At 35.7% G+C, this 23,873-nt stretch overlaps 3 protein-coding genes across 3 annotated transcripts in view; 2 read left to right on the top strand and 1 right to left on the bottom strand.

Annotated features, from left to right (window-relative positions):
* LOC112051542 (transmembrane protein 14C) overlaps positions 1–23,873 on the bottom strand; it is a 149,558-nt gene that overhangs the window by 2,179 nt on the left and 123,506 nt on the right. Inside the window, exon 2 of the mRNA XM_052888568.1 lies at positions 1,084–1,243. Within this exon, the coding sequence (XP_052744528.1) occupies positions 1,084–1,159 (76 nt within the window). The 5' untranslated portion in view covers positions 1,160–1,243. The remainder of the gene's footprint in view (positions 1–1,083; positions 1,244–23,873) is intronic.
* On the top strand, positions 1,886–12,158 carry LOC112057046 (glutamate--cysteine ligase regulatory subunit). Its single transcript, XM_052888553.1, has 6 exons — positions 1,886–2,413; positions 4,305–4,581; positions 7,161–7,310; positions 7,610–7,726; positions 8,009–8,194; positions 9,166–12,158. Exons 1-6 carry the CDS (start codon positions 2,318–2,320, stop codon positions 9,324–9,326), a joined length of 987 nt encoding a protein of 328 aa, XP_052744513.1. The 5' UTR covers positions 1,886–2,317; the 3' UTR covers positions 9,327–12,158.
* Positions 21,781–23,873, top strand: part of LOC112053975 (putative transcription factor SOX-15) — a 143,135-nt gene continuing 141,042 nt past the window's right edge. Inside the window, exon 1 of the mRNA XM_024093610.2 lies at positions 21,781–22,137. The gene's annotated coding sequence lies outside the window, so the exon portion shown is untranslated. The remainder of the gene's footprint in view (positions 22,138–23,873) is intronic.

Raw genomic sequence — 23,873 nt, 5'->3', positions numbered from 1 at the left:
AAAAGTGAAAACTTATACAATTTATTTAATTACTTACTGAGATTGAGTGATCCGAAGCCATATGTGATAACTATTGGTTCAAGAAACAGTTTTTTTATAAATTACCTTCATATTATTATAACAATTCTACAGAGATTAAAGTTTATCATTTATCAGGAACTGATAGCAACATTTTTTAATAATTTGTAAAATTACTGAGGCTCACAATTGTGAAAAAAAAAAATAGTTTTTACTACTTAACCTAGTAGGCACTTCCTCACAAAAATCTTGAAATTATTTGCCATATTGTTTAAATATGACCAATGTTGCCATTCCCCTCTAAATAGTTGGGAAAGACTATTAGAAGTGAGTACAACAACAGTCCAACGAAGTGGGGATCGAACCACCACCTCTCAGTCTCTGACAAAAGTTGGAGTTTGACGCTTTTACCGTTGAGCTATTGAGGCTCTAAGTAAGTATTTAGTAAATGATTATTTATACTTATCAGTATAGCAGAATCCTGTTTCACACACAGTTCATATCCCATAAGATTATGCGGATAACATTGCTAAAGAATGATCTAAATTAGTCTAGTAGTTTCAGAGGCTGTGCAAACAAACACACAATCAAGTTTTTCTCTATATAAAAATTACTTATAAAGAAATTCAAGTTTTCATTTAAATTATACATTAACTTTTAATATTATCTGTAGTATACAGATAAATAATATCTCAAGAATCGCTGGCTTCACTACTTGAACTGTGGTTTTGGAGGCAACAAAATCAAGATATTGGATGCCCAATGCCCATGATCAGGCAATATTGGGACCACACTAAGAAGAAAACTGAATTTCACATAGCTTGAAACTGATGAGCTATGAAATAAAAAAATAATATTGTTATTTATTCTGCTACGGAAAAGAAACATCTAGAATATTTTTCTATTATCTTATCTATAAAAAAGATACTATGAATTGTAAGACGATACAAGCTGATTTAACTTATGTAAATTATCGGAATATTAATGAGCAAATATTTGTACATATGTACGGTAATAGTTGTTTTTTCTAAAAGTTTAATTCAGTAAATAAAAAAAGAATTTGACCTGCTTTAGCGTAGCCCATAATACCACCGGCAGCTACAGTAGCGGCATACGCGAAACTTAAAATATCAACTCCCATTTTTGCTCCACACGGTTAGTTATGATAACAAGTAAATAATGAAATTGTACAAAACTATAACCAAAAACGCAGCGCGGTGGCAGTACTTTGCGTTACGATTTAATAATCCAATAAGTTTTGAAATCAAAAATTGGATTTTGAAAGACCAACTTCCAAGTTCCAACTTGTCAACTTGACAGTTTGACGTTTAGTTGACACTGACGTACACGTAGTATCTATTAATCTGTGACACTGACACTGGCAGATTTTCTTTTTCAAGAATCAAAGATTTCTATACAACAGAAATTTTTAAAAGGAGGGATCATAGATTAACTAGATAAGGACATACCTCGCCTCGCTACACGCTATCATCCCTCTGTCAAAGTATTTAATCACGGTAGTATTGATCAAAAAAACTGCGTCTATCGATATTATGTTTCATTGTAGTAAAATTAGATGTGTGTGTATTACGACTTATAGTGTGTAGAGTAAGGACACAAAATATATTTATTGGTATTAAATATTTTCGATGTATGAATAATGAAATTATACAAAACCTCTTCTCCCTCAAAAAACGACAGAAAAATTGTTGGTGAAATTGAGTGCGATACAAGTCCAAGGTTACTGATCTGAGCTCTGATACACTTTAATTGGTGCCAGTGGTGCCAACTGCCAGAAGTTAACTGTCAAGTATCAAGTTTGACGTTTCATCTTTTAGCAGCTGACACTGACACTGACAGATGATTTTTTTAACTTTGATTTGAAGATTATATCAAATTGAGTTCGCTAAAAATTATTTGTTTATTATTAAAAAAACAATAGTTATTATTAGTTTAATTACTGTTCTTTAATTTTTATTAATGAAATACTAAAAAAAACAGGTCAACGATAAAATTACGTTGTAAGCATGTAGAGATTCGAACTATTTCGTCATCATACGTCATAGAACTATTCAATTTTGTAACCATGAATTTCAATATAAACTGTACAAGGCCGCTGGAGTTTTGTATCAGCAGTGCTCTCAGCAGTAAGCAGTTTATCATTCGTGTCGGTGGCGAGCGAACGCATTTAGACTAATTAAATTAATATTTAACAAGTAATACTTGTACTTCGAGTAAGTAAAATCCGGCAACCTTGAACTGAAAAATTGTTTAAAAAAGTTTTGTAAACCCTTACACAATGCTGCGGAGTGCTTCGAAAGTAACTATAAACACAGGAAACGTGTTGAATTTGATAGATATAAAGAAGAAGGCTGGTCAAAATGTCACTGAGGAGGTTAGTTATTTGAAACATAATACTTTTCTTTGAGAGCTAATAAGAGTAACAATTATAAATTAATAACAATCCTCATAGTCTTAGCTGTTTCTAACAAATTGTACTCACATTACATCAAAATACCAAAAGCCTTGAGAGTAAGGAACTCAATTAATCTGGAGTGGCATATTATATTATTCTAATTACACACACAGTGGCGTGCACAAAATGAAACTCCTCAAATTATAATTATAATGAATGTGGCAGGCAATAGTACCTCACGGTGCCTCATTTCTGCATGTATGAAGTTCATGCCATTGAATACACAAAGTCATTTTTAGTGCAGCTTTAGAATATAAAAGCTATTCATATATTATGCCTGATTCGATTTAGTAATTGGGCTAAGCATGCCTTATTTTTGCCTCCCACAAGCCAAAAATAAGGCATATTATACTTTGCTAATCCTTCAGACTATTTAGATTAATTTTATTCTCCTATGAAATAAATAAATATTTAAAACAATTAAAAATTATTATTTTTAACATGAATTCTAAATGATAAGCATTTATATTTGTGTCCATCAATAAAAGGTACAACAAGCTTTACAACAGCTATAATAAAAAAAATTTAACTATATTTCTCAAAACATTTTTTTTTTATTTTTTACAAGTTAGTCCTTGACTACAATTTCACCTGATGGTAAGTGATGATGCAGTCTAAGATGGAAGCGGGCTAACTCGTTAAGAGGAGGATGAAAGTCCACACTCCTTTCCGTTTCTACACGGCATCATACCGGAATGCTAAATCGTTTGGCGGTACATCTTTGCCGGTAGGTTGGTAACTAGCTACGGCCGTAGCCCCCCACCAGCCAGACCTGAACCATTTAAGAAAACCTCAATTGGCTCAGCCGGGGATCGAACCCAGGACGTCCGTCTTGTAAATCCGCCGCACATACCAATGTGCCACGGAGGCCGTCAAAAACAAGCTACTAAATATAAATCGAAATCATTTATGTTAAAATGAACAACTTTCATATCAACTCACATCCATTACTTAATGCCTTTAGGGTATAGCAACACTATTTATATTATAGAATTTATCAGAATTCTCATACCAAGTAGTTTTGATAAAATATTTTGTACAACAATCTCAAACTAAGGAAGTTGGTGGTACCAGTTGACTGTAATGTGTTGTAATAACAAGTCATTTGTTATAAGTATTGAGCATACATAAGTGACTATAAGAGCTAATATTATAAGAGCCTTTCCACACTTATCTACAGTAATAACTTAATCTTTTAAAATTATATACAAAAAAAACTTTTACACTAAAAACAATGTCCAAAAAGCAATGTTTGGACTTGGTTTTTATTTTTTGAACCAATGTCATCATTGTCATCATCAACCCATATTTGGCTCACTTCTGAGCACGAGTCTCGGACGCAGAGGTCATATCCACTGTTTCTTTTTAATCATTGCAATTGCTAGCTTAAAAATAGCTAATTGTATAATAAAATCATCTACCGGGCAATCTGCCAAACAAAAATATTTAAATCTTGATTAAAAATGGAGGGCTAAGTATATTTTACGACTTTGCCATGCTTGCCTAATGATAAAAAAAATATTCATTAAAGTCAGTTGTGCCGTTTTGGACGTGACCACATCAATATGACATGAGATTTTAATATAATACTTAAAAAGCCTCAATAGCTCAAAGGTAAGAGCAGTTGGACTCATCACCGAGGGGTGGTGGTTCACTCCCTGCCCCATTGGTCTATTGTCGCACCCACTTCTAGCACAGTCTTTCCCGAGTAGATGAAACGGAATGGGAATATTGGTCATATTATAAAAGATATGGCAAATATTTTTTATAAAAAAAATAATGTTATATTAGATATTGTTTAAAATTTCAGCTATCAGAAAGCATTAAACTCACCTTAACAGAATGGGGCACCCAAAACGGGTCCCCAATCACGAACGGTGCAGCACACGCAGAATCTTCTGGACATTCCGACTATGTGGTGGTGTCGACGTCCGCAGCCGCTGACGAAGCGGTCGTCAACATCACACGGCCTCATGATGATGTGCATAACAAAATGGCGGAGGAGGAGAGGAAAAATCTCAAAATTGGTGTCAAGATTTTCATAAATGAAGACAGTACAAGTGCTCTGACGGAGTGTTTAGAAAATGGTAAGTAAAAATACCTATACCTAGTATAAAACAATGTCATCACAAGATCCCACCTTCTTTACGCTTAGATCTTTTAAACTACACAACGATTAATACTGATATAGGTACGTAAATAGATTTGCATTTTTTTTACCTCTATATATCATTAGAATTTAACAAGATTTAGGCTGATAATCAAAAAATCTTGATTTTACTTACAACTGTTTGTCGTACCTATTAAATACTTAACTACTTACCTACTTAACCAAAATGTCCGGCCAATCTGGCTACTCTGTCCGGCTGTTAGGTTTAGCGACCTATGAACTATCTGTGTAGAGAGAACTAATCCCTATAAACCAGCCTCGGAGTTCAACTTCAATAGCTAGACTCCAGGGCAGCAAAGTTATTTGACGCGATCTTTAAGACGTTCGCTGCGGCACTGATTTTTCTGTACTTTACTCTGGTGCGTTACGAGGTTTTTTGACCTCATACTAAAACTTTATGTGGTGTGGTACGAAGTCCGTCGACCTCGTAACTCTTGAAGATGCTAGACTTACGAGGTCAAATGACCTCGTACCGCAGCGGACGTGTTAAACACCTCGCGCATATACTGGTAATAATGTAGCGTTATCGTTATTCGTTCGTTCCACGAATACAGGCGAACATAAGTGTGAATGGACCTTTACAATTCACGCCATGTGACGCAAGCAAAGTATGACTCACCGTCACCGATATTATCCGAAACAAGACATGATGACTGACAGAATTCTGTACAAATACATATATGTAAAAAAAAAGGTTTTGCTCGCATTAACGATGACTGTCAGTTATTGGTAAAACGTTATTTGTATTTACTAGTTATTATCGATTTTTTTTATTCTTCTTGAAAAAAAAGGAAGTTAGCCCTTTACTACAATCTCACCTTGTGTTAAGTAATGATGCAGTCTAAGATGGAAGCGGGCTAACTTGTTAGGAGTAGGATGTAAATCCACATCCCTTTCGGTTTCTACACGATATCGAACCGGAATGCCTAATTGTTTAGTGGTACGTCTTTGTCGGTAGAGTGGTACCTAGCTACGGTCGAAGTCTCCCATTAGCCAGACCTAAACCAATTAAGAAAACCTCAATCGGCCTAGTCGGGGATTGAACCCAGAACCGTACTGTAAATCCACCGCGCATACCACTGCGCCACGGAGGCCGTCAAAGTTTCGTCGCGTTAACAATGACTATGAGATGTTTTCTGTCTGTCATATCTTATCCCTATGTCCTTTGCTGTAGAAATCTCCCTCAACGTGTTTACAGAATTACATCGGTTGAGTAGTTAAGGGTCATATCTCACTAAAGCCACCTGGCACTGGCACTGGTTCAGTGGCGTAGCATGCATTGGAGGGGCTCTGTATCAAAATATTAAAGATTATTTCTCACAAAAGAAACAAAACTTCTTGCTTAAAATAAATATGACAGTGCTATGTAAGATGTTTCAAACTTTTGGGAGAGAGAGAGATATTGCTTTTTTTGACTTTAGTAACAATTCTGAAATGAACTATAGGCAGTTATTTTATATATTTTTCTTCGGTTAGCACTTAACGTTCTTAAGTGAGATTGTGGATTACACCCTATTAAATTTTGCTTAACACGTAAGGGGCCTCGTGTCATTAATACGGCTAATAAGGCGGTAGCTATGCTCCTGCACTGGTTCGGCCTTTGCGGTTAGTTTTCCTTAAGGCATACTTAAGGCAGGACAGCATAACCACAATTATTCCTATATGTAGCCAGGCACCTATATCTGATTTAGATTGTGCGATAAATATTGTTACCATAAAGTACACCTACTTATGTACTTAACTAATATTAACTCTACACAGATAAACATAATACCTGCCGTTTACTTAGTTCTGATTGCAAAACGATAAGATACATAATATACTCTTACATCGGTTGGATAAGACTATGTAAATTATTGATAGGTACTTGAAAATTTATAATAAACTTTGATAAAGGATTATAATTATGATCTTATTACTATGTTTTATAATTTACGAACCAAGTTCAATATTAAGGTAATAGCTGACATCAAGGCCGACTAAAATAGAGCGAAAATATGTTGGCCGAAATTTAACGGTTTTTAAGTTATATTGATTTTTGTGCAAAATACAAAAATCGATACCTTCAGTGTAGAGTCATACCATGTGCTGAAAAATTATTTAAGCATTGTTTTTATGCTTGGTAATTATTTTTGAATAGTTGTTTTAAATATATGTTAAGTATAATTTTTTTCTACTGAAAAGTAAGTTTTTTCCAATAAACAGGACTAATTATTTTTTTTTGTATGTACTTTTAACGGCGAACGGTTACGGTTTAACGGTGAACGGACCTTAAGAAGGAGAGCTAAAGAAGTTTTACTTCAGTTGTGTGTTCTAAAGTATACACTCGTTTTTTTATAGGTTATTTCATAAATAGGTGTAGAAGGGGAAGTTTCTTACTAGCTATGCTATGCTTTGCTATGAGTAAAAATAGTAATTAATCTATGTATTATGAGAAGCAAATAAATAAGCTAAAAAATTATCAAGGTCATTAAATTTTACCCTTTAATATTACAGTATTCGCAGCCCTACGCACAGAGCACATAGAGAACGTAATTTTGTCATACAACCCAGACATAGTGCACCGAGACGACATCAGAGATGACAACAACCAGAAAAATAACTTCAACAAAGCATCTCCAATATCTGTTAATAATAGCAATATTGGTAAGTACTGGATTAGTTTTTCAAGTTTTTCATGTTGTAAGACATAACTATGACATACGTAAATTATTTATTGATATAACAATCCTCTTCGAAGTCTCTCCAAAAAGCTTACCTCCAGAGCTGTGTGTGTACATTACATTTACTTTTAACCCTATTTCAATGAACATTTACGAAACCTACTCCGGTTTTGTATATGTTCCCCAAACAAAACTCTGGACAAATCGAGATTTTTAGTGCATTTTGAATTTGGTGTAAAATAATTATTGATAAAAACTGACATGTCATTAACTTGTTCGCAGCGCGCATGTCGAGTACTGAAGTGGAAGCGGACAATGAAGCTGACGCCAGGAAATGTGAAGCGATACTTCCTGGCATTAAGACTTTGTGGGCGGTGCTTGAAGACTATGTTAAAAACGGTAGGAGCAAACTAATGTTTATTTTCTCTAATTTATTTATTGAATTAATTTTAAACAATGTTTTTCAAAATACTAGCTGACAGTGTCAAGTTTAGCTTTGACTTATGTCCACTTACTTCTCCCTTCAAACTATAACCTTTAACTAGTACAGTTACGTAAGCAAGTAATAAACTATTGGCGACAAACAGAAACTTTAGCCGCTTATAATAACATACACTAGCTATTAAAAGCTCGAAAAAAAAATCTGGGAAAAAATTACGAAGCCGAGTTAATTTCTTCCAGGGCGTGTCCAGCAGTTGGGCGTAGCGGACGTGGGCGGCGGTTGTCTGAGGAAGCTGCACGCGTGGGCGCTAGTGAAGCCCACCATAGCGCAGATCAACCTCGCCTCGTGCTGCGTGGTCCCGCCGTCCCTGCACGCCTTCTGCAAAGCCAACGACGTGCAGCTGCTTACACACGCCGACCCCCCGGGTGAGCACAAGCTGTTGACATTGTGAAGCTGCACGCGTGGGCACTGGTGAAGCCGAAGCTGCACGCGGGGGTGCTGGTGAAGCCTACCATACCGCAGATCAACCTTGCCTCGTGCTGCGTGGTCCAAAAACAACCTTTACCTGACTATGGCGTAACGACCGACAATGCTTCCTAGGCAACAAACACAAGCTAGACAGCGTCTTCGCCGGCGAAGACGAGGTCCCCGATATCTGACGTCACCAGGACGTGTGCTTTTTAACTCAACTCTCAAACGCGCCTGGACTGATACACTCAGGCTAAAACACGTTTCCACAATGTTCCTTTAAGTTGAGGTCCGAATCTCAGAGGAGATGCCCTTAGAGAGTCGTTCCGCCCATCTATTTTGTTTCATCCTTCGGGCTCCATGAGGCAATGCTTCTGCGCTCGCCCAAACCACCCGGTAGCGCCGCAGAGGTCCCATTAAGGAGCCTACGGCACTTACACAATCAGGAAAAAAGAGCCGTTTGACAAAATAAAGGAATGTTGTTAAATAACGAACTGAACCTTCATTTTATACTCACAAACACACTTTTTCTGCTGTATTACCAGTTCATTTTAAGCGAAATGGACCTCAGGCGAAGTAGAGATAGACTATATTAATAAAACTAATAAAAACTGATAAAATAAAAAGAGCAGTGATAGCCCAGTGGATATGTCTCTGCCGCTGCCTCTGAATCCGGAGGGTGAGGGTTCGAATCCGGTCCGGGGCATGCACCTCCAAATTTTCAGTTGTGTGCATTTAAGAAATTAAATATCACGTGTCTCAAAACATTGTGAAGAAACCTATACCAGAGAATTTTCTTAATTCTCTGTGTGTGAAGTCAGCCAATCCGCATTGGGCCAGCATGGTGGTCTATTGGCCTAATTCTTGGCCTGATGATGATACTAAATTAATAAAAATAAAATTACAATTCAACTATCTTGTTTTTCAGATCTTCTGTCAGTTGCGGCAGCTAAGACGCTGTTGGACGCGGGCATCGGCTGCAATAATTTGGATTGGTGCGCGAGATATCAGGTGCATATAAAATGTAGGGGAGTGCTGGCTCTCAAAGGATACGTGTGTAAGGCTACTCTGAGAAACAAGAGCTATTGATATTAGTGCTTATACTCGTATAGTTCATTATAAAAATGGTGATACACTTCAAACTTAAAAAATACGGTCAAATTGAGAAACCTCCACCTTTTTTTGAAGTCGGTTAAAAATAATGTTGAATAGAATCAGTTGATGCTTTGCAAGAGTTAAGTAGTATTAAAATTACACACACATACACTGTAGTATCTACAGATTTGTTTGTTCGTCAGATTTATGCAAAGTTAATTCGATGTTCATAGTAAATATCGAATTTTCACAGAACATCGCTTGCTTCTATTCAATGGACGTTTGAAACCTGAATTGATTTTTTGAACTTTATAATAAGTTACAAAAACAATGGAAAAATAAATATTATTATGTTTGTACTACTTTTTATATAGCAGGCAATTTATTTTACATTGACAAATAAATATATTAGGTATAGTTATTATATTCAAAAAATAAATAAATGTATTGATGATACATGTCAAATCAACTTTTGTAGAAGTTAAAATTTCAAATATATTGTGATGCTAATAACAACTAAATTGTGATATGCGTGTTTATAGTAATTTTAGAACTGGATTATTTTAATTTTGTGTTATATTAATAAAACCGTTAATGTATTACCATTACAGGGCATTTATTTTATTATTCAAATGCAATTATTATTATCAAAGCATTTAACTTATTTGAAAAATATCGAGATTAAAATATCTCCCTGAATAAATTTATTAAAATATGGATGTTTAGTAAGTACCTCCTTATAAAAATATTTATTTATGTATGGAGGTGAGGATTTAATTCCACCTATGGGTTTCAGTCCAGAGTAGGTCAAACTTTAATAATAAAATTTTATATTTTCAGTCCATTTTTCCCCTGTGCTCTTATTTGTAGAGAAAAAAATACATGCTACAAAATGATTTTAATAATTATTTTAGTAATAATTTTAACTCAAATCAAATGAAAATTTTGGAATTAACTTCTTGCATTGTGGTAAATAAATAAACCATTTTCAATATTTTGAAATATATTTGTGTTTTGAATTCTGTAAAAACCAAGAAAGAAAATTTATAAAAAATTGCAACACTTTTGTAATATTTATGAAATAATTCCTTAATTAATACTATTTTGTATTCGTTTTAGCATTTTTCTATATTACATACACTTGATTTTATTTACGCTATTATAGTTTTAAATTCTCATTTTATTTTTATTTTATATACTTATTTAGTTTATTGACACCCAAAAAGTAAATAAATGTACTAACACATGTTGTAATAACAAGTGTTTTTAAGATACATTAAAGGTATAGTATTAGGTTTGAATGAATTTCTATTTCATCCGATTATTGTATTAAAGGAAGCAAATTAAGAATCATAACTCATTGAGTCCCGGACACCAGACCTGCGCCGCATAGCCTGGTGCGATTGACATTCTTTCACCGAATCTCCGCTTTCTCTGTGGCGCATCTTCTAAATTGGCTCAGGTCAGCAGGGTTATTATGAAACTCGTTGTACCATTCAGGTGATCACTCACTACATCGTTTTTTATCGTATTTTCGTTTTTGAAATCATCTAACATTGTGTTTTCAACGCAATGACACAATTATCGTCATTTTACATAGAATAACATCAGTTTAGTAGTATAGGTTGTAAAGTTATTTTAAAGAAAAACTGTTATTTACCTAATTTCGTTGAAATAATCATGATAAATGATCGTAGAAATAAAAAAAACATTAGCACTTAATGTAAAATCAAGTGCAGTCAAGCTTATTTCGTTTGATTGAACGCGCTAATCTCAGGAACTTTTAAACTTACTGTTCCGATTTGAAAAATAATTTCAGTGTTAGATAGTCCATTTATCGAGGAAAGCTATAGGCTATATATTATCCCCGTATTCCTACGGGAATGAGAACCACGCGGGTGAAACCGCAAGGCGTCAGCTAGTAATAAATAAAAACTGTCACAAAACAAGTTGGTCAAAGTCGGGTGCAGAGTGGCTCTAATGAGTAATGACCTTAGGACGTGCTATACATTTACGATCCACATAAATAAATACCATACATTAAATACTAATATAATTATTAAGATGATTTTATTGGAAGTATGTATGAAAATTGTGTTTTTTGATAATATACAATTAACTTACTCTTTTACATATTCTAAACAAAATAAGTTAAGTTTTAGCTTCATAGCTTCTAATTTTGAAAAAAAAAACTTATACGTATAATGTGAAGATGTTTATTTTCAAAATAGTAACCTACGATTGAGGAGTATTTATTCAATTTTCTTTTCCAATACTTTATATAGAGTAATGTATATATTAAATTAGGTATGTACGATAAAATATTACTTAAAATTACCAAGTGACTTATCTCCCAATACTGAATAGCATCTTAAAAGTGAACCCTTCTATTTAAAATACAAAAGAAAATTTTTGATCATCAATAAATTTTATTTAACAAATTGTACAAGTATTTACTTGTACAATTGGTTAAAATCTTCCCATGAATTCTCATTATTGTCTGAAATCAGAAAGTTGTAATATATCTAGAAGATTTAACTAAATAAAAATAAAATTTATTTTAATGGCATTTTATGGAACTAGCTATAGCCAAGTTACTTAATATTAATATATATTTAAAAAGGCTTTATTTGGTTTTTAGTAATCGCTTGTTTGGGCCTTTATCGACACATTTATTAAATTGTAATTCATCACTCATTAGGGAAATTTAATCGACTTATGTAATAGTGTCAAAAGACCACGTTATATTTATTGAAACAAAATTGTATACTTATTTATAAATTAAGTTAAAACTTTAAAGTGTTGATAATAAAAGTATTTATTACATATCGTTTTTAATTTTTATTTATTTTAGTGCCGTGATAGCCCAATGGATATGACCTCTGTTTCCGATTCTGGAGGCTGTAGATTTGAATCCAGTCCGAGGCATGCACCTCCAACTTTTTAGTTGTATCACGTGTCTCAAACGGTAAAGGATAACCATCGTGAGGAAACCTGCACACCTGAGAATTTTCTTAATTCTCTATGTGTGAGGAGACTTGTGCTCAGCAGTGAGCCGAATAAGGGTTGATAATGACAGTGCGTTTTTTATTTACTGCAATATAACAACATAATAAATTAACTAGGTACCTACTCTTAACATAACTCCTAGTAGTAGTAAAAAACGATCCACGCTTCACGCATCACGATCTTGGACCGCCGATCGTGGCATCGCCGATCTATTTTGGATCGTCTGGTGTGGATCCGGCTATTTATTAATGATGATATTTCGATATAAGCTAATATACCTACCTGTTGGTACAGTGCAGCTTTCTTTCTGAAAGTGATCAATAAGTTGCCAGGTAGTTAGGTTCTTTTTTGGGCACAAGTTGTGGACACACTGGCTAGGTATAGCTAGAGAAACTATTTCATTGGTTCCGTGGTAAGCTGCTACGGGTACGCACAATGAGGTCCAGGGCTTGAATCCCGGGTCAGGCTAACAAAAAAATACGTTATTGGGATTTTTCTTACAAGATAGTAGCCTGGAGTTGGGAAGTTGGCGGTGTTGGTAATACCCCCGTGCCTCGTAGAGCACGTAAAGTCGTCAGTACTGCACCTGATCTCTCACCGGTCGTGTCGGTCTGCCGTCCCATCGAACTTTGAGAATGCACCTGTGCTTGCAAACATACTTGTGCACTATAATATCTCCTGCGTTTATGGATAATTTCAACATGATGAACATATTATTATTATAGAAACTAAACCAATTAAAAATGTTATTATTAGCGTATTTAGAGGCCTACTAAAGAACTAGCCCTCACTCCTTATAGAGACATGATATGGAGTTCAGACCCACCACGCTGCTAAAAGTCGGGTTGGTGGAATTACGATGATGTTATAATCTTTTACGATGACTATCTGGTATTAATGATAATGACCGAAAACAACGGCTTAATGTGCTCTCCGAGGCACAACGCTTCCCCACTCCGAACTGGGAATTTTCACTAAATATTGTCTTAACAGGAAGAAAGTTCAGTATTTCCCAGATCGTCCCTAGACTCTAACCCAGGATCTCGAAACCGAAAACCACATAGTGTAGGCTACTTTAGTTAAAAATTCTGTGCACGCCTCTAATTGTAACCAACTGGAACCAAGAGGCAGAAAAAATTATACTCGATAAAAGCAATTTTGGGTGTGAATCCAGTAAATCGCACAAACTTCAACACTCACCATAGACCACCCTCGAACATCGCAATATCAGCCAATTTATATTCAAAACCCGCTACCGCAAGACGCATTTACGAAATGAAGCGAATAACTTTATAATTGTATAAAAATAAAAAGGGGTTAGCAGGAAACCGGATATTGCCTTCCGCGGCGACCCAACGCTTCCGGTGGGGTTTTTATGTTGGCACTCGAGGTGTATGACGAGCGAAGACAGGTTATTTTTTTATTCTCTACAAGTTAGCCCTTGACTACCATCTCACCTGATGGTAAGTGATGATGCAATCTAAGATGGAAGTGGGCTGACTTGTTGGGATGAAATTTCATACGGTTTCTACATGACATCGTACTGGAACGCTCAATTGCTTGCCGGTAGGGCGGTAAGTAGCCACTGCCGAAGCCTCCTACCAGCCAGACCTCGACCAATTAAGACAACCTTAATCGGCCCAGCCAGGGATCGAAGCCAGAACCTCCGTCATGTAAATCCATCGCGCACACCAGTATTTAGTGTTACCAGTATTAAGTATAGTAAGTAGGTACCTATAGTTATTTTTTCGTTTATCGCTCTGAGCTAGAGAAATCTAATATGTCTACTATCTAATTAGGTAAACCAAGTTTAATTTTCAGCACTCTTTTAAATACATCTCTAACTCGTACCTCCTGGTTACCTGTGGCGCCCACTTATTTAAGGTTTCAACAACACTTTCATGCTCATGATATATGTATAAGTAGGTACACTAACTATACAGTGGCGTGCTATTCATAGATCCGAAAATGTATTGCCTACCCTAAGGGTCCATTACTAACCTGTATTGAAGCAGGAATTTTCCATTTTGTAGGAACGCAAATTTTATTTAGGTATAGTACCTACCCTAGTTAAAAACCTTATGCACACCACTATATACCTAATATATACCTATCTGTAGCGATATTCTGTACCTAATGTTTTTGGAAAGGACAGTGTGAGTTCCGAATTCAAAATCTTTTCTATCTACCTCTGTGTGGCCGACCGAGTTACAAAAAACAACGTTTCCGAATAGCACTGTTGTGCCTTTTCTTTAGCCTCCATGTAACCCATATTCGTCTCACTGCTGAATACGAGTCTTCTCTCAAAATGAGAGGGATTAGGCCAATAGCCCAATGCCACACGTAGAGAAATCAGAAAATTCTCTGGTATGCATGTTTCCTCACGATGTTTTTCCTTCACCGTTTGAGACTCGTGATATTTATTTTCATAAAATGCACATGACTGAATAGTTGGAGGTGCATGCACTGGACCGGATATGAACCTGCGCTCTCCGGAATCGGAGGCAGAGGTCATATCCACTGGGCTATCACAGCTCTACGACAGTGTGAGTTTTTAATTATTCTCTATCGCTATATACCTACTCTTGGAATCTCTTCTAGAAATAGAGACGAGTTCGAAATCTCACACGATCGAGTTCTATGAAAAACAATGTTACCGATACCGCTGCTGCGCCTTATTTGTAGACTCCATGCAAAGATTTTCTACAATAATATAAAATCTTTGATTTGTACTTAATGTTACGAATATAATACCTACGTACACACTACGTATTTGGTACTTATAAATACAGTACCTAACACTAACCGTAGTAAGGTGACGTAGGTAGGTTATTCGGCTGTGATGCAATCAAATTACCTAGAATTGCACAATAGAGAGTTGTGGAAAGCGGGGGAAATTGTGCGGGGACAATTTTGGCGAGATCTGTCCCGTGCGCACGCTTCACTGTCACGTACCGTCCGCAAACAAATTGTATTCATTCACCTTTATTATGATTATATTGTTATAGCTTGGCAAGTTCGTTGATGACACTCCCATGATATGCGGGCGACGGGGGCGTTGGACTGCGCGGGTGTGAAGTCTAGCGCGCGGGGCAGAGGGAAGGACTCTGCGGGTATGAAGACGTGCGCGCGGACCATCGAGAGTGTTACGAACGAATTTGACAAGCTATACTAGCATTTGCCCGCGGCTTCGCTCGGGGTATCACTCGGGGTAACACGGCTTAGAATTCGAAACAGAATAATATTTTAATACGCTACTGTAGACGATATTATATTATATTTCCATTTTGGAATTGAATGTAAAGACTCTTCATTGGACACAAACGAACATGCTACATACAAATTGTCCATGAGAAAAGCACGGCTTTTCCAAGTTCACCACAGCCACATTTATAGACTACAACTACAAGCCCTTGGAAAAAAATAACCTGTGACATGAACCAACGTAAATAACACTAGAAGGCTGTTATTATATCAGAAAATGACTCTGAACTCTATGCCGTTATTTCAGAGCGGTACATTTCGATAATTATTTATTTCGGACGGCATAATGATTAAACATTATTGTCCGTGTTAAATACCTAATATTTTGAACATGATGCCTGTATATTTTACAGTGACCAGTTTGAACATTTCTTTCAGTATTAGATAGCCCATTTATCGAGGAAGGATATAGGCTAAATATTATCCTACGGGAACGGAAACTACGCGGGTGAACCCACACGGCGTCAGCTAGTGAAATATGTACAAAATACAAATACAAATACAAAATTAAAAATCAAATTAAATTTGATAAAAAAAAGTTATCAGGTCGGTGAAAGTCATCATAAATACGGGATCTTAAAGTGTTTTTCAGATAGGATGGGTACGGTGACAGTTCGTTTCAAGATTATAAAATTTCAAAATCAATTAATTTTTTTTATCGTAATTAGATGAAAATTCATATAGTTTTAGCTTCCTTACATTAAATGTGATATTTTTCAATTAATGAACTATAAACATAAACGCACAAATAACAAACATATTAGTAATTTTGTTTGAACGCCCATACAAACCTAACGATCAGCGAGCCAACGACGTCACTAAATCGTGCCATTTTGTATGGAGCGTTTTTCAGGGATTCGCAGCAGCGCCGCAAATCCGACCCTTTAAATCCCTGTAGCTCCGAAAGTAATGATCGCACATACCCTGTTACTTTTACAAAATTGCTTTGCTATTAGTATACTCTTAATTTATATACAATTTAAAAAAACTGTCATCATCCCTATTATAGTCGTGGGTGCTATGGAAACGTGTGAATAATTGACCGTTTGTGGCTAGCATAAAACACTTTAGTATATAATACTATAGTATATTCTGCATTTACCTTGTTTTGTTGACAACCATACCGTCCCTGCAAGTGTAAGTTCAGCGCGTGCACTCATGGGCGTGAAATTGTCGCACTCTTGCTTTCTCGTCAACGTCCTTTCGCTTTAATTACCTTGAAGCATATTATTGTCATTGCCGAGGTGACTGACCTCAGCCATATCGCTATTGCATGAATATTGCATTCCTGTATCTTCGTACGCCATGTGCCGTTATGCTAGCCACCCACATGCCTGCAGCGCTACCGGCATGACGTCTGGTAAAATTCATCGTGTGTTGGTCGCGATTATTGCTTCAAGTCGAGCCGTCATGCGTAATGTGACCAACACATGATGAGTTTTACCAGACGTCATGTCAGCGTTGCAGGCATGTGGGTATATCGGACCGTGGGTGGCTAGCACTACGTGGCTCAAAAGTAGGTGCGTAGTTTTTTCGTATACCTACCTAGTATTGTCACCTAATGAATATACACATAGAGGCTAGATATAGACGTCTACCGGCTACCTACTCGATTCTGTAGAAAAAGAATGGCGAATTTGATTACACCCAAGATACATAGTGGCTTGCTTATGGTTGTCAATCAGTGTAAGAAGAATTGGTAAAATCTGCATTCGATAAACATTTAGGTACAAAACAATACTTTGGGTAAGCAATCCTTTAATGCATGTATGAAATGCACGCCATTGAAGATATGTTTACACTGATTACTTAGGTACTGTAATTGTCTCATGACTCATTGGGTAGTCATTAGTCACATATAAAATTGAACTGCCGATATAATATGTAACGCAATAAATGCTGCTTTAACTACCAGAAGTAATTGATATCAGTGAAAACGATTGTAACCAGGATTGGAACCCAGGACCTTGTGATCCGATACCACATAGGCTAAGCAATGGACCAACGAGGCAGATATCCCAACTGCGCAGTTCGGAGTGATACAATGTCAGAGCAGGAGTGCGATTCCATTAATTTACACTCGTCGACGAACTCTTCGCCTATAATACGTCTTATTCGAATTTGAACTGTATGTGTATAGAATGCCAAAATTAAAATGTCACTAATAACGAAGTTGCCGTGAAAACGAACGATTTCACAACGCTGTAACTTACAGAATCCAGGGGCTCAGAAGAAACTATAAGAAGAAAGTCTAGAAGTTTGGCGCGTACTATCTACTTAAGGTAGGCATCCACAGATCCGTATAGTACGGACGCATCGCATCGAACGGATTTTTAATTTTACATCAGATAAAATCCGTTGCGATCCGTACGATTCGGATCAATGGACGCACTTCTATGACTTTCTATACAAAGAATACTAAAAACAAAAGAATTTTTAAAGTTAAATTTATAATGGTTTTTTCGCTGCGTGGCTGTGTTTATCCGTGGTGTCACCTGGATGAGGGTATCAGTTGAAAATCAGTGCTGTACCTATGCTCCAGCAATGGGGATGATGACTAGGTTTGAATATATTGATTTTTATGATATATTCGTGTAAATAAGGTCAATGTTAACTACTTTATACATAAAAAGCAAAGATTGTCTGGATATTTGCAAAATAAATAAGATTATAAAATTTCAAAATCTATTAATTTTTTTCATCGTAATTAGATGAAAATTCATACTGTTTTTGCTTTCTTACATTAAATGTGACATTTTTCAAGAAAAAAACTATAAACATAAACGCACAAATAACAAAGATATTAGCAATTTTGTTTGAACGCCCATACAAATCTAACGATCAGCGAGCCAACGATGTCACTTATTCGTACCATTTTGTATGGAGCGTTTTTCAGGGATCCGCGGCAGCGCCGCAAATCTGACTCTTTAAATGCCTGTAGCTCCGAAATTAATGATCGCAGATATCCTGTTACTTTACAAAATTGCTTTACTATTAGCATACTCTTAATTTATATACAATTTAAAAAACTGTCATCATCCCTATTGGTTGGATCATGCAGCAAAATGCTGAGCTGGTACCTTTTTCATGGTTGTGCCAAACATGACAGTGTTGTGTTTGATGTTTCTACTACTTGAGTTTTGGTCTTGCCTTGCTCAGGTGGTTGAGACATCGGACGCTGCATCGGTGCTTCGGCTTTGTGGTGTGTGGCACAATTTTAAAATTTTCTTTTCTTTCTTTCTTTCTTTCAAAATCCGTTTGATGCGTCTAGTGGAAACATCAAATATGGCACAGGTATGTGATTTGTGCTGTTACTTTCGCAACACAACGACAAACCGACGCGGCTGATGGAGACGAGTGTGAAACGAACACGCCCCAGATACTATCTTGATTGTCGTGTATGATCTTTAGAAATTACGTGACTTTGAAGTGCCTCAGCATCTTGTAGTCCATTACTTTTTCAATACAAAACGAGAATCAGAAGGATCTGGCGAATCGAGATTTATCAATCCTCATGATTGATTGATTTATCATGGATATGCTTATCATATTATCGAAACGTGAGGACGTGATAGCCCAGTGGATATAGTCTGCTATTCAGAGGGTGTAGGTTCGATTCTGGACCCGGGCATGCACCTCCAACTTTTCAATTATATGTTTTAAGAAATTAAATAGCACGTCGAACGGTGAAGGAAAAACATCGTGAGGAAACTTGCATACCTACTTTAGAATTTTCTTAATTCTCTTCATATGTGATGCCTGCTAATTCGCAGACTTCACATAGCGCAGGCTCTTAATTCAATAGTCGCTGTATATAAATATTCTAATCTCTCTAATGAGACTACTAGAATATATAACGTCAACGGGTGAATATATAATAATGTATTTACTTTGCTATCCTCCGCGAAAAGCCGACGAACCCATGCGACAACGTCACTCAGGTCCGACAAAATACTCTCTACGTACGTTTCACCCCGAAACCGGAGCATCCTCAGGAGATGTTGACTCTACAACGTGCAAGTGAAACAGTTTTAAATTCAAAATTTCAAAGGTATAGGTTTCCAATATGACACAGTTAGGTGTACCTAATTATGAAGAATAAACTTTGTATGATCATCTAACTTTTACCATGCATCGTCCTTTTTATAACGTGAAAACCCAGTCAAGGGTTAACTTTTCTTTAGAAAAATAGTCACAACCGAATTGAGAACCTTTTATTTTAATTTTAAGTAGGTAGGTACGTAAGCCACAGTCTTTTTGTCGACACATTTTGTCGGATCTGCTGGCCTATTCACTATTTTGGTCTTTATTATCAACCTATTAAAATAAACAACAAACCAATTGACAACTACATACTATATGATATCCACCAATAAGCACAGGATGACATTTGTATTTTGACGACCTCCGTGGCGCAGTGGTATGCGCGGTGGATTTACAAGACGGAGGTACTGGGTTCGATCCCCGGCTGGGCCGATTGATATTTTCTTAATTGGTCCAGGTCTGGCGGGTGAGAGGCTTCGGCCGTGGCTAGTTACCACCCTACCGACAAAGACGTACCGCCAAGCGATTTAGCGTTCATTCTATTGTACCTACTCTATTTTTTTTACAGAATAGTTGCCATATATTTTATATATGACCACCCCATTCTCCTCCAACTAGTCGGGCAAGCCTGTATTAAGAGTGGATACGACAGTAGACCAACGGGGCTGGGTTCGAACCACCACCCTTCGGTGATAAGTCCGACTGCTCTTACCGTTGAGCTATTGAGGCTCAAATTTTATTTATTACATCTTTCACAGATTTTGGTCATGATTAGAAATATAATATTTAAATACCTACCCCTACTTGCAAGAGTTAAACAGTAGGTACCTAAATATATATTATTTATATATTGCCTATATGTAGTCAGATAGGTACATAATCGTACTTGCTTAGTCTTCAGTGAGTTTTAATTAATCTTTGACCGCTTAAAAAAACTTGATTTAAACGATAACCATCGACCGCACTGGTTTTTAAAGATAAATAACATAAAAAAGTCCGCTATGTAAAACTGTCTGTATCATTTCCTCCTACCTACGAAAATTGGCCGATCGCCATCTGGGATGAAACCAAAATGGCCACGTCTACATTTTGGTCCATAAAGATGTGAACAACATGTTATCTCCCTCTGTTGTACGGTTAGATATAAAGTATGAAAGAGACACAATGATCAGATGCAGTTTCACGACCAATGAATCGTGTCCACTGTCCGCCTGTGCCTACGCATCCGATGCCAAAATTATCTTTCTAAAACCAACTTACTTTGTATTCTTTTTTTAAAGCTTTAAAAGGACTTTAATAATTATTTGATTAGTTTATTAACAGTTTAGTAAAGCATTTAATTTGTTAAAACATTTATAATCGGAGTTATCTATGTAACTTAAAATTTTAATAAACTTGAGATAAATTTTCACAAAAACACACCTTATGATCATCGTGTTAAAATTTAAAATTTATTAATCAAGTTGTCGAGTACTTAAGTAGTTTCTAAGATGTAATTGCAGAATATGATCCGTGTTAAATCATCTCTAACATAGAGTTGTCCTTTTCTCACTTGATTCATGTTTACTGTTGTGGGATAGAGACGGTCGTTTTTCCTGCATATACCCAAGACGCTTGACGCATACGTTTGTTGACTCAACAGGTTTCGCCAGGTGTACTCCACAATTTTCGTTTTGAGCTTTGCCTTTATTTTGTTCATAAAAATATTATTCTTTATTTATATCATATACATTAACAAAACGTATTTTTAATGAGATGAATTTAATTGGAATTGAAATACCAATATTTAATAAATACCTTTTATTACAAATTTTAATTAAATACCTTCCTGTAAAACTATAAAAGGTATTTTCCTGAGTAAATTTAGTTGAGAAATTGATTGAGTGAATTACGATATCTTCTGTAATTCAGTTACAAATATGTTTCAGTTATTATCGGCTGACTTAAGATTAAACAACAGTTTCATATTATAAAGATATAAATGTTGCACACATACAACATTGAAGTACATTAATATTTAAATAATTGCATTATTATTTTTATGCTACCAGTTTAACTCATATTTTTATGTGTAGAGCTTTACAAATACCTACGAAAGGTTGACCTCACCTGGCCCTATCGCTCGCCCGCTCTGAGGTGCGCATGCGACTCCAGTCGATCGTGCTCGCCCGCCGGCGCGAAGTGATCGTGCTATGTTCCTAATTCAAAAATTTAAAATATTCCTCGAACTTTTATCGACGACAGGCAAACGATTTTAAATCTACCGCCCAAAGAATAACTTTCAAAAGACTTAGTGGAAAGTGATTTCGTGTGTTTTTATCTGTCGTGCGGGTATTTTAGGAAAAAGTGATTAGCGAAGTTTATGTGACAAGTTGCGGTTAAAGTTCAGACCTCATTCTGGATGTACCCACTACTAGTATAAAGATATCGTGATATTTACATTAAGTGAGTGAGAACAATAGAACGAAAAAAATATTATATTATAGAGGTACGTATTACTTACTTATTTTTTTGTAATTAAAGTGTTTTGTAAAGATAGCATGGGTACGGTGACAGTCGCCTGTATGACGTTCATAATACGTATTATTATCGTGAATCACGGCAAACTTTCAAGAGTGAAACGAACTGTCACCCGCACCATCCTACATGAAACGAACTGTACCATTATATCTAGCTACACTAAGAGTACCGTCTACCTAGTATATACCTTGGTGGATAGTTAAAATAAAAAATAATTTCAAGCTATACGAAGGTTGGCGAAATTTTTTAACATTTTAACCGGCTTCCGAAAAAGGGGAAGCCCCCAATCAGTTCAAGTTATATTAAAGCCTCTTATTCTTATTTGACACTTAAACTGGTAAAATTTATGAAATAGGTAGATAGTGATTCCCTTGAATGGGGTCGAGCAGTGCCGAGCGAAAGTGTGCAATAATCGACCAATTATATAATTAGAAGATAACGTGATCAAATTATCACGTCATCTATCATTAATCTGATTTGTCTATTGTTACATGTCTTAGCTCTGAATCGCATATGAAGAACTACATTGACGAAATAGATTTTTTATACTTAATAAGTCAATGATTTTATACTATAATCATTGTAGTAAGTAGGTTTATCTATCTGCTTAAATATTTGGCAGAAGTAATAAAATAAAAGTTTTAAGCTTGTTCCCACATTTTTCGAAATCTAAGGTTGTCTGGAAGAAATCGTAGCGTAGCGTTATGGAAGCCATTTGTATACTTAATGCTTTTAGCTTGTATTGTTTGTTATTTTTTATTTTACGTTGTGCTGTACAAATAAAGAACATAAATAAATAAATCAAATTATGGCTTAAGCAGTAAGTAGGTACTACATACTCATTATTATCAACTAGATACAAACTTACTGCTTTACGAAATGCATGAATAAAAAAATCCAGAGAAACGAAACCTTTTTCCGGATTTGTAAAATCCCTGTCGTATAGGCACTTAACCTTAATAGCCGACTTTAAAAAAGATGTATTAAGTATATTGATAGTAGGTAGTTATATCTATGTTTAAAGGTAGGTTTGTTAAAAAGTGTTTGCTGTATAATAGGGTTTTCATCAATCAATCAAGAATCACGATGTCTAGAATCTGTGTACTGTGTGTAGTGTTATGTATTCATTGGTAGGTAGGTACAAAGAAAAAAATAAATTATTTATTTCCAGAATATTCTACCATGAGCTCAGAAGTTGGGAGATTAACACCGTACAAACGATAACAAAATAAATTAATTTTTACAAAACGAACTCTTCGATTTTTTATTCCAAATTAACAATAGAGCAAAGATGTTTATCGTAGCACTATTCGAATAAATTTGGGTTTAGGTTCAACCAATATCATTAACGATAAAGTCACCCTCGAGTTAATTAATTCTTCATTAACAATCGTATTTTCAAAATGGTGCTTAACATCTGAAGGCTTAGAAGGGCACTCGCAATTTTGTGGAAAATTACAAAAAAATAATTATCGGAAGATTGTTTTTTTAATAACAACATAATAATTACTAGGTTGTGTTACCTATATGTTACCAGCAATTTGTATAATCAGATATTCTATGCACTGCCTAGGCAAAACTTATAAAACAGAACACCCTCTTTTTATGTCGGGATTCGAAATAGCACAATTCATTAAAAACACTTAGATTTTTATGGTGTTCTTATTCTTTCGAGGGTTCCTTGCCTTTAAAAAAAACGGAATT

The sequence above is a fragment of the Bicyclus anynana genome, chromosome 2 (assembly GCF_947172395.1).
Source record: "Bicyclus anynana chromosome 2, ilBicAnyn1.1, whole genome shotgun sequence".
In the NCBI taxonomy this organism is placed as follows: Eukaryota; Metazoa; Arthropoda; class Insecta; order Lepidoptera; family Nymphalidae; genus Bicyclus; species Bicyclus anynana.
The sequence above is the reverse complement of the archived record's forward strand: the minus strand, read 5'-3'. Positions and strand labels throughout refer to the sequence as shown.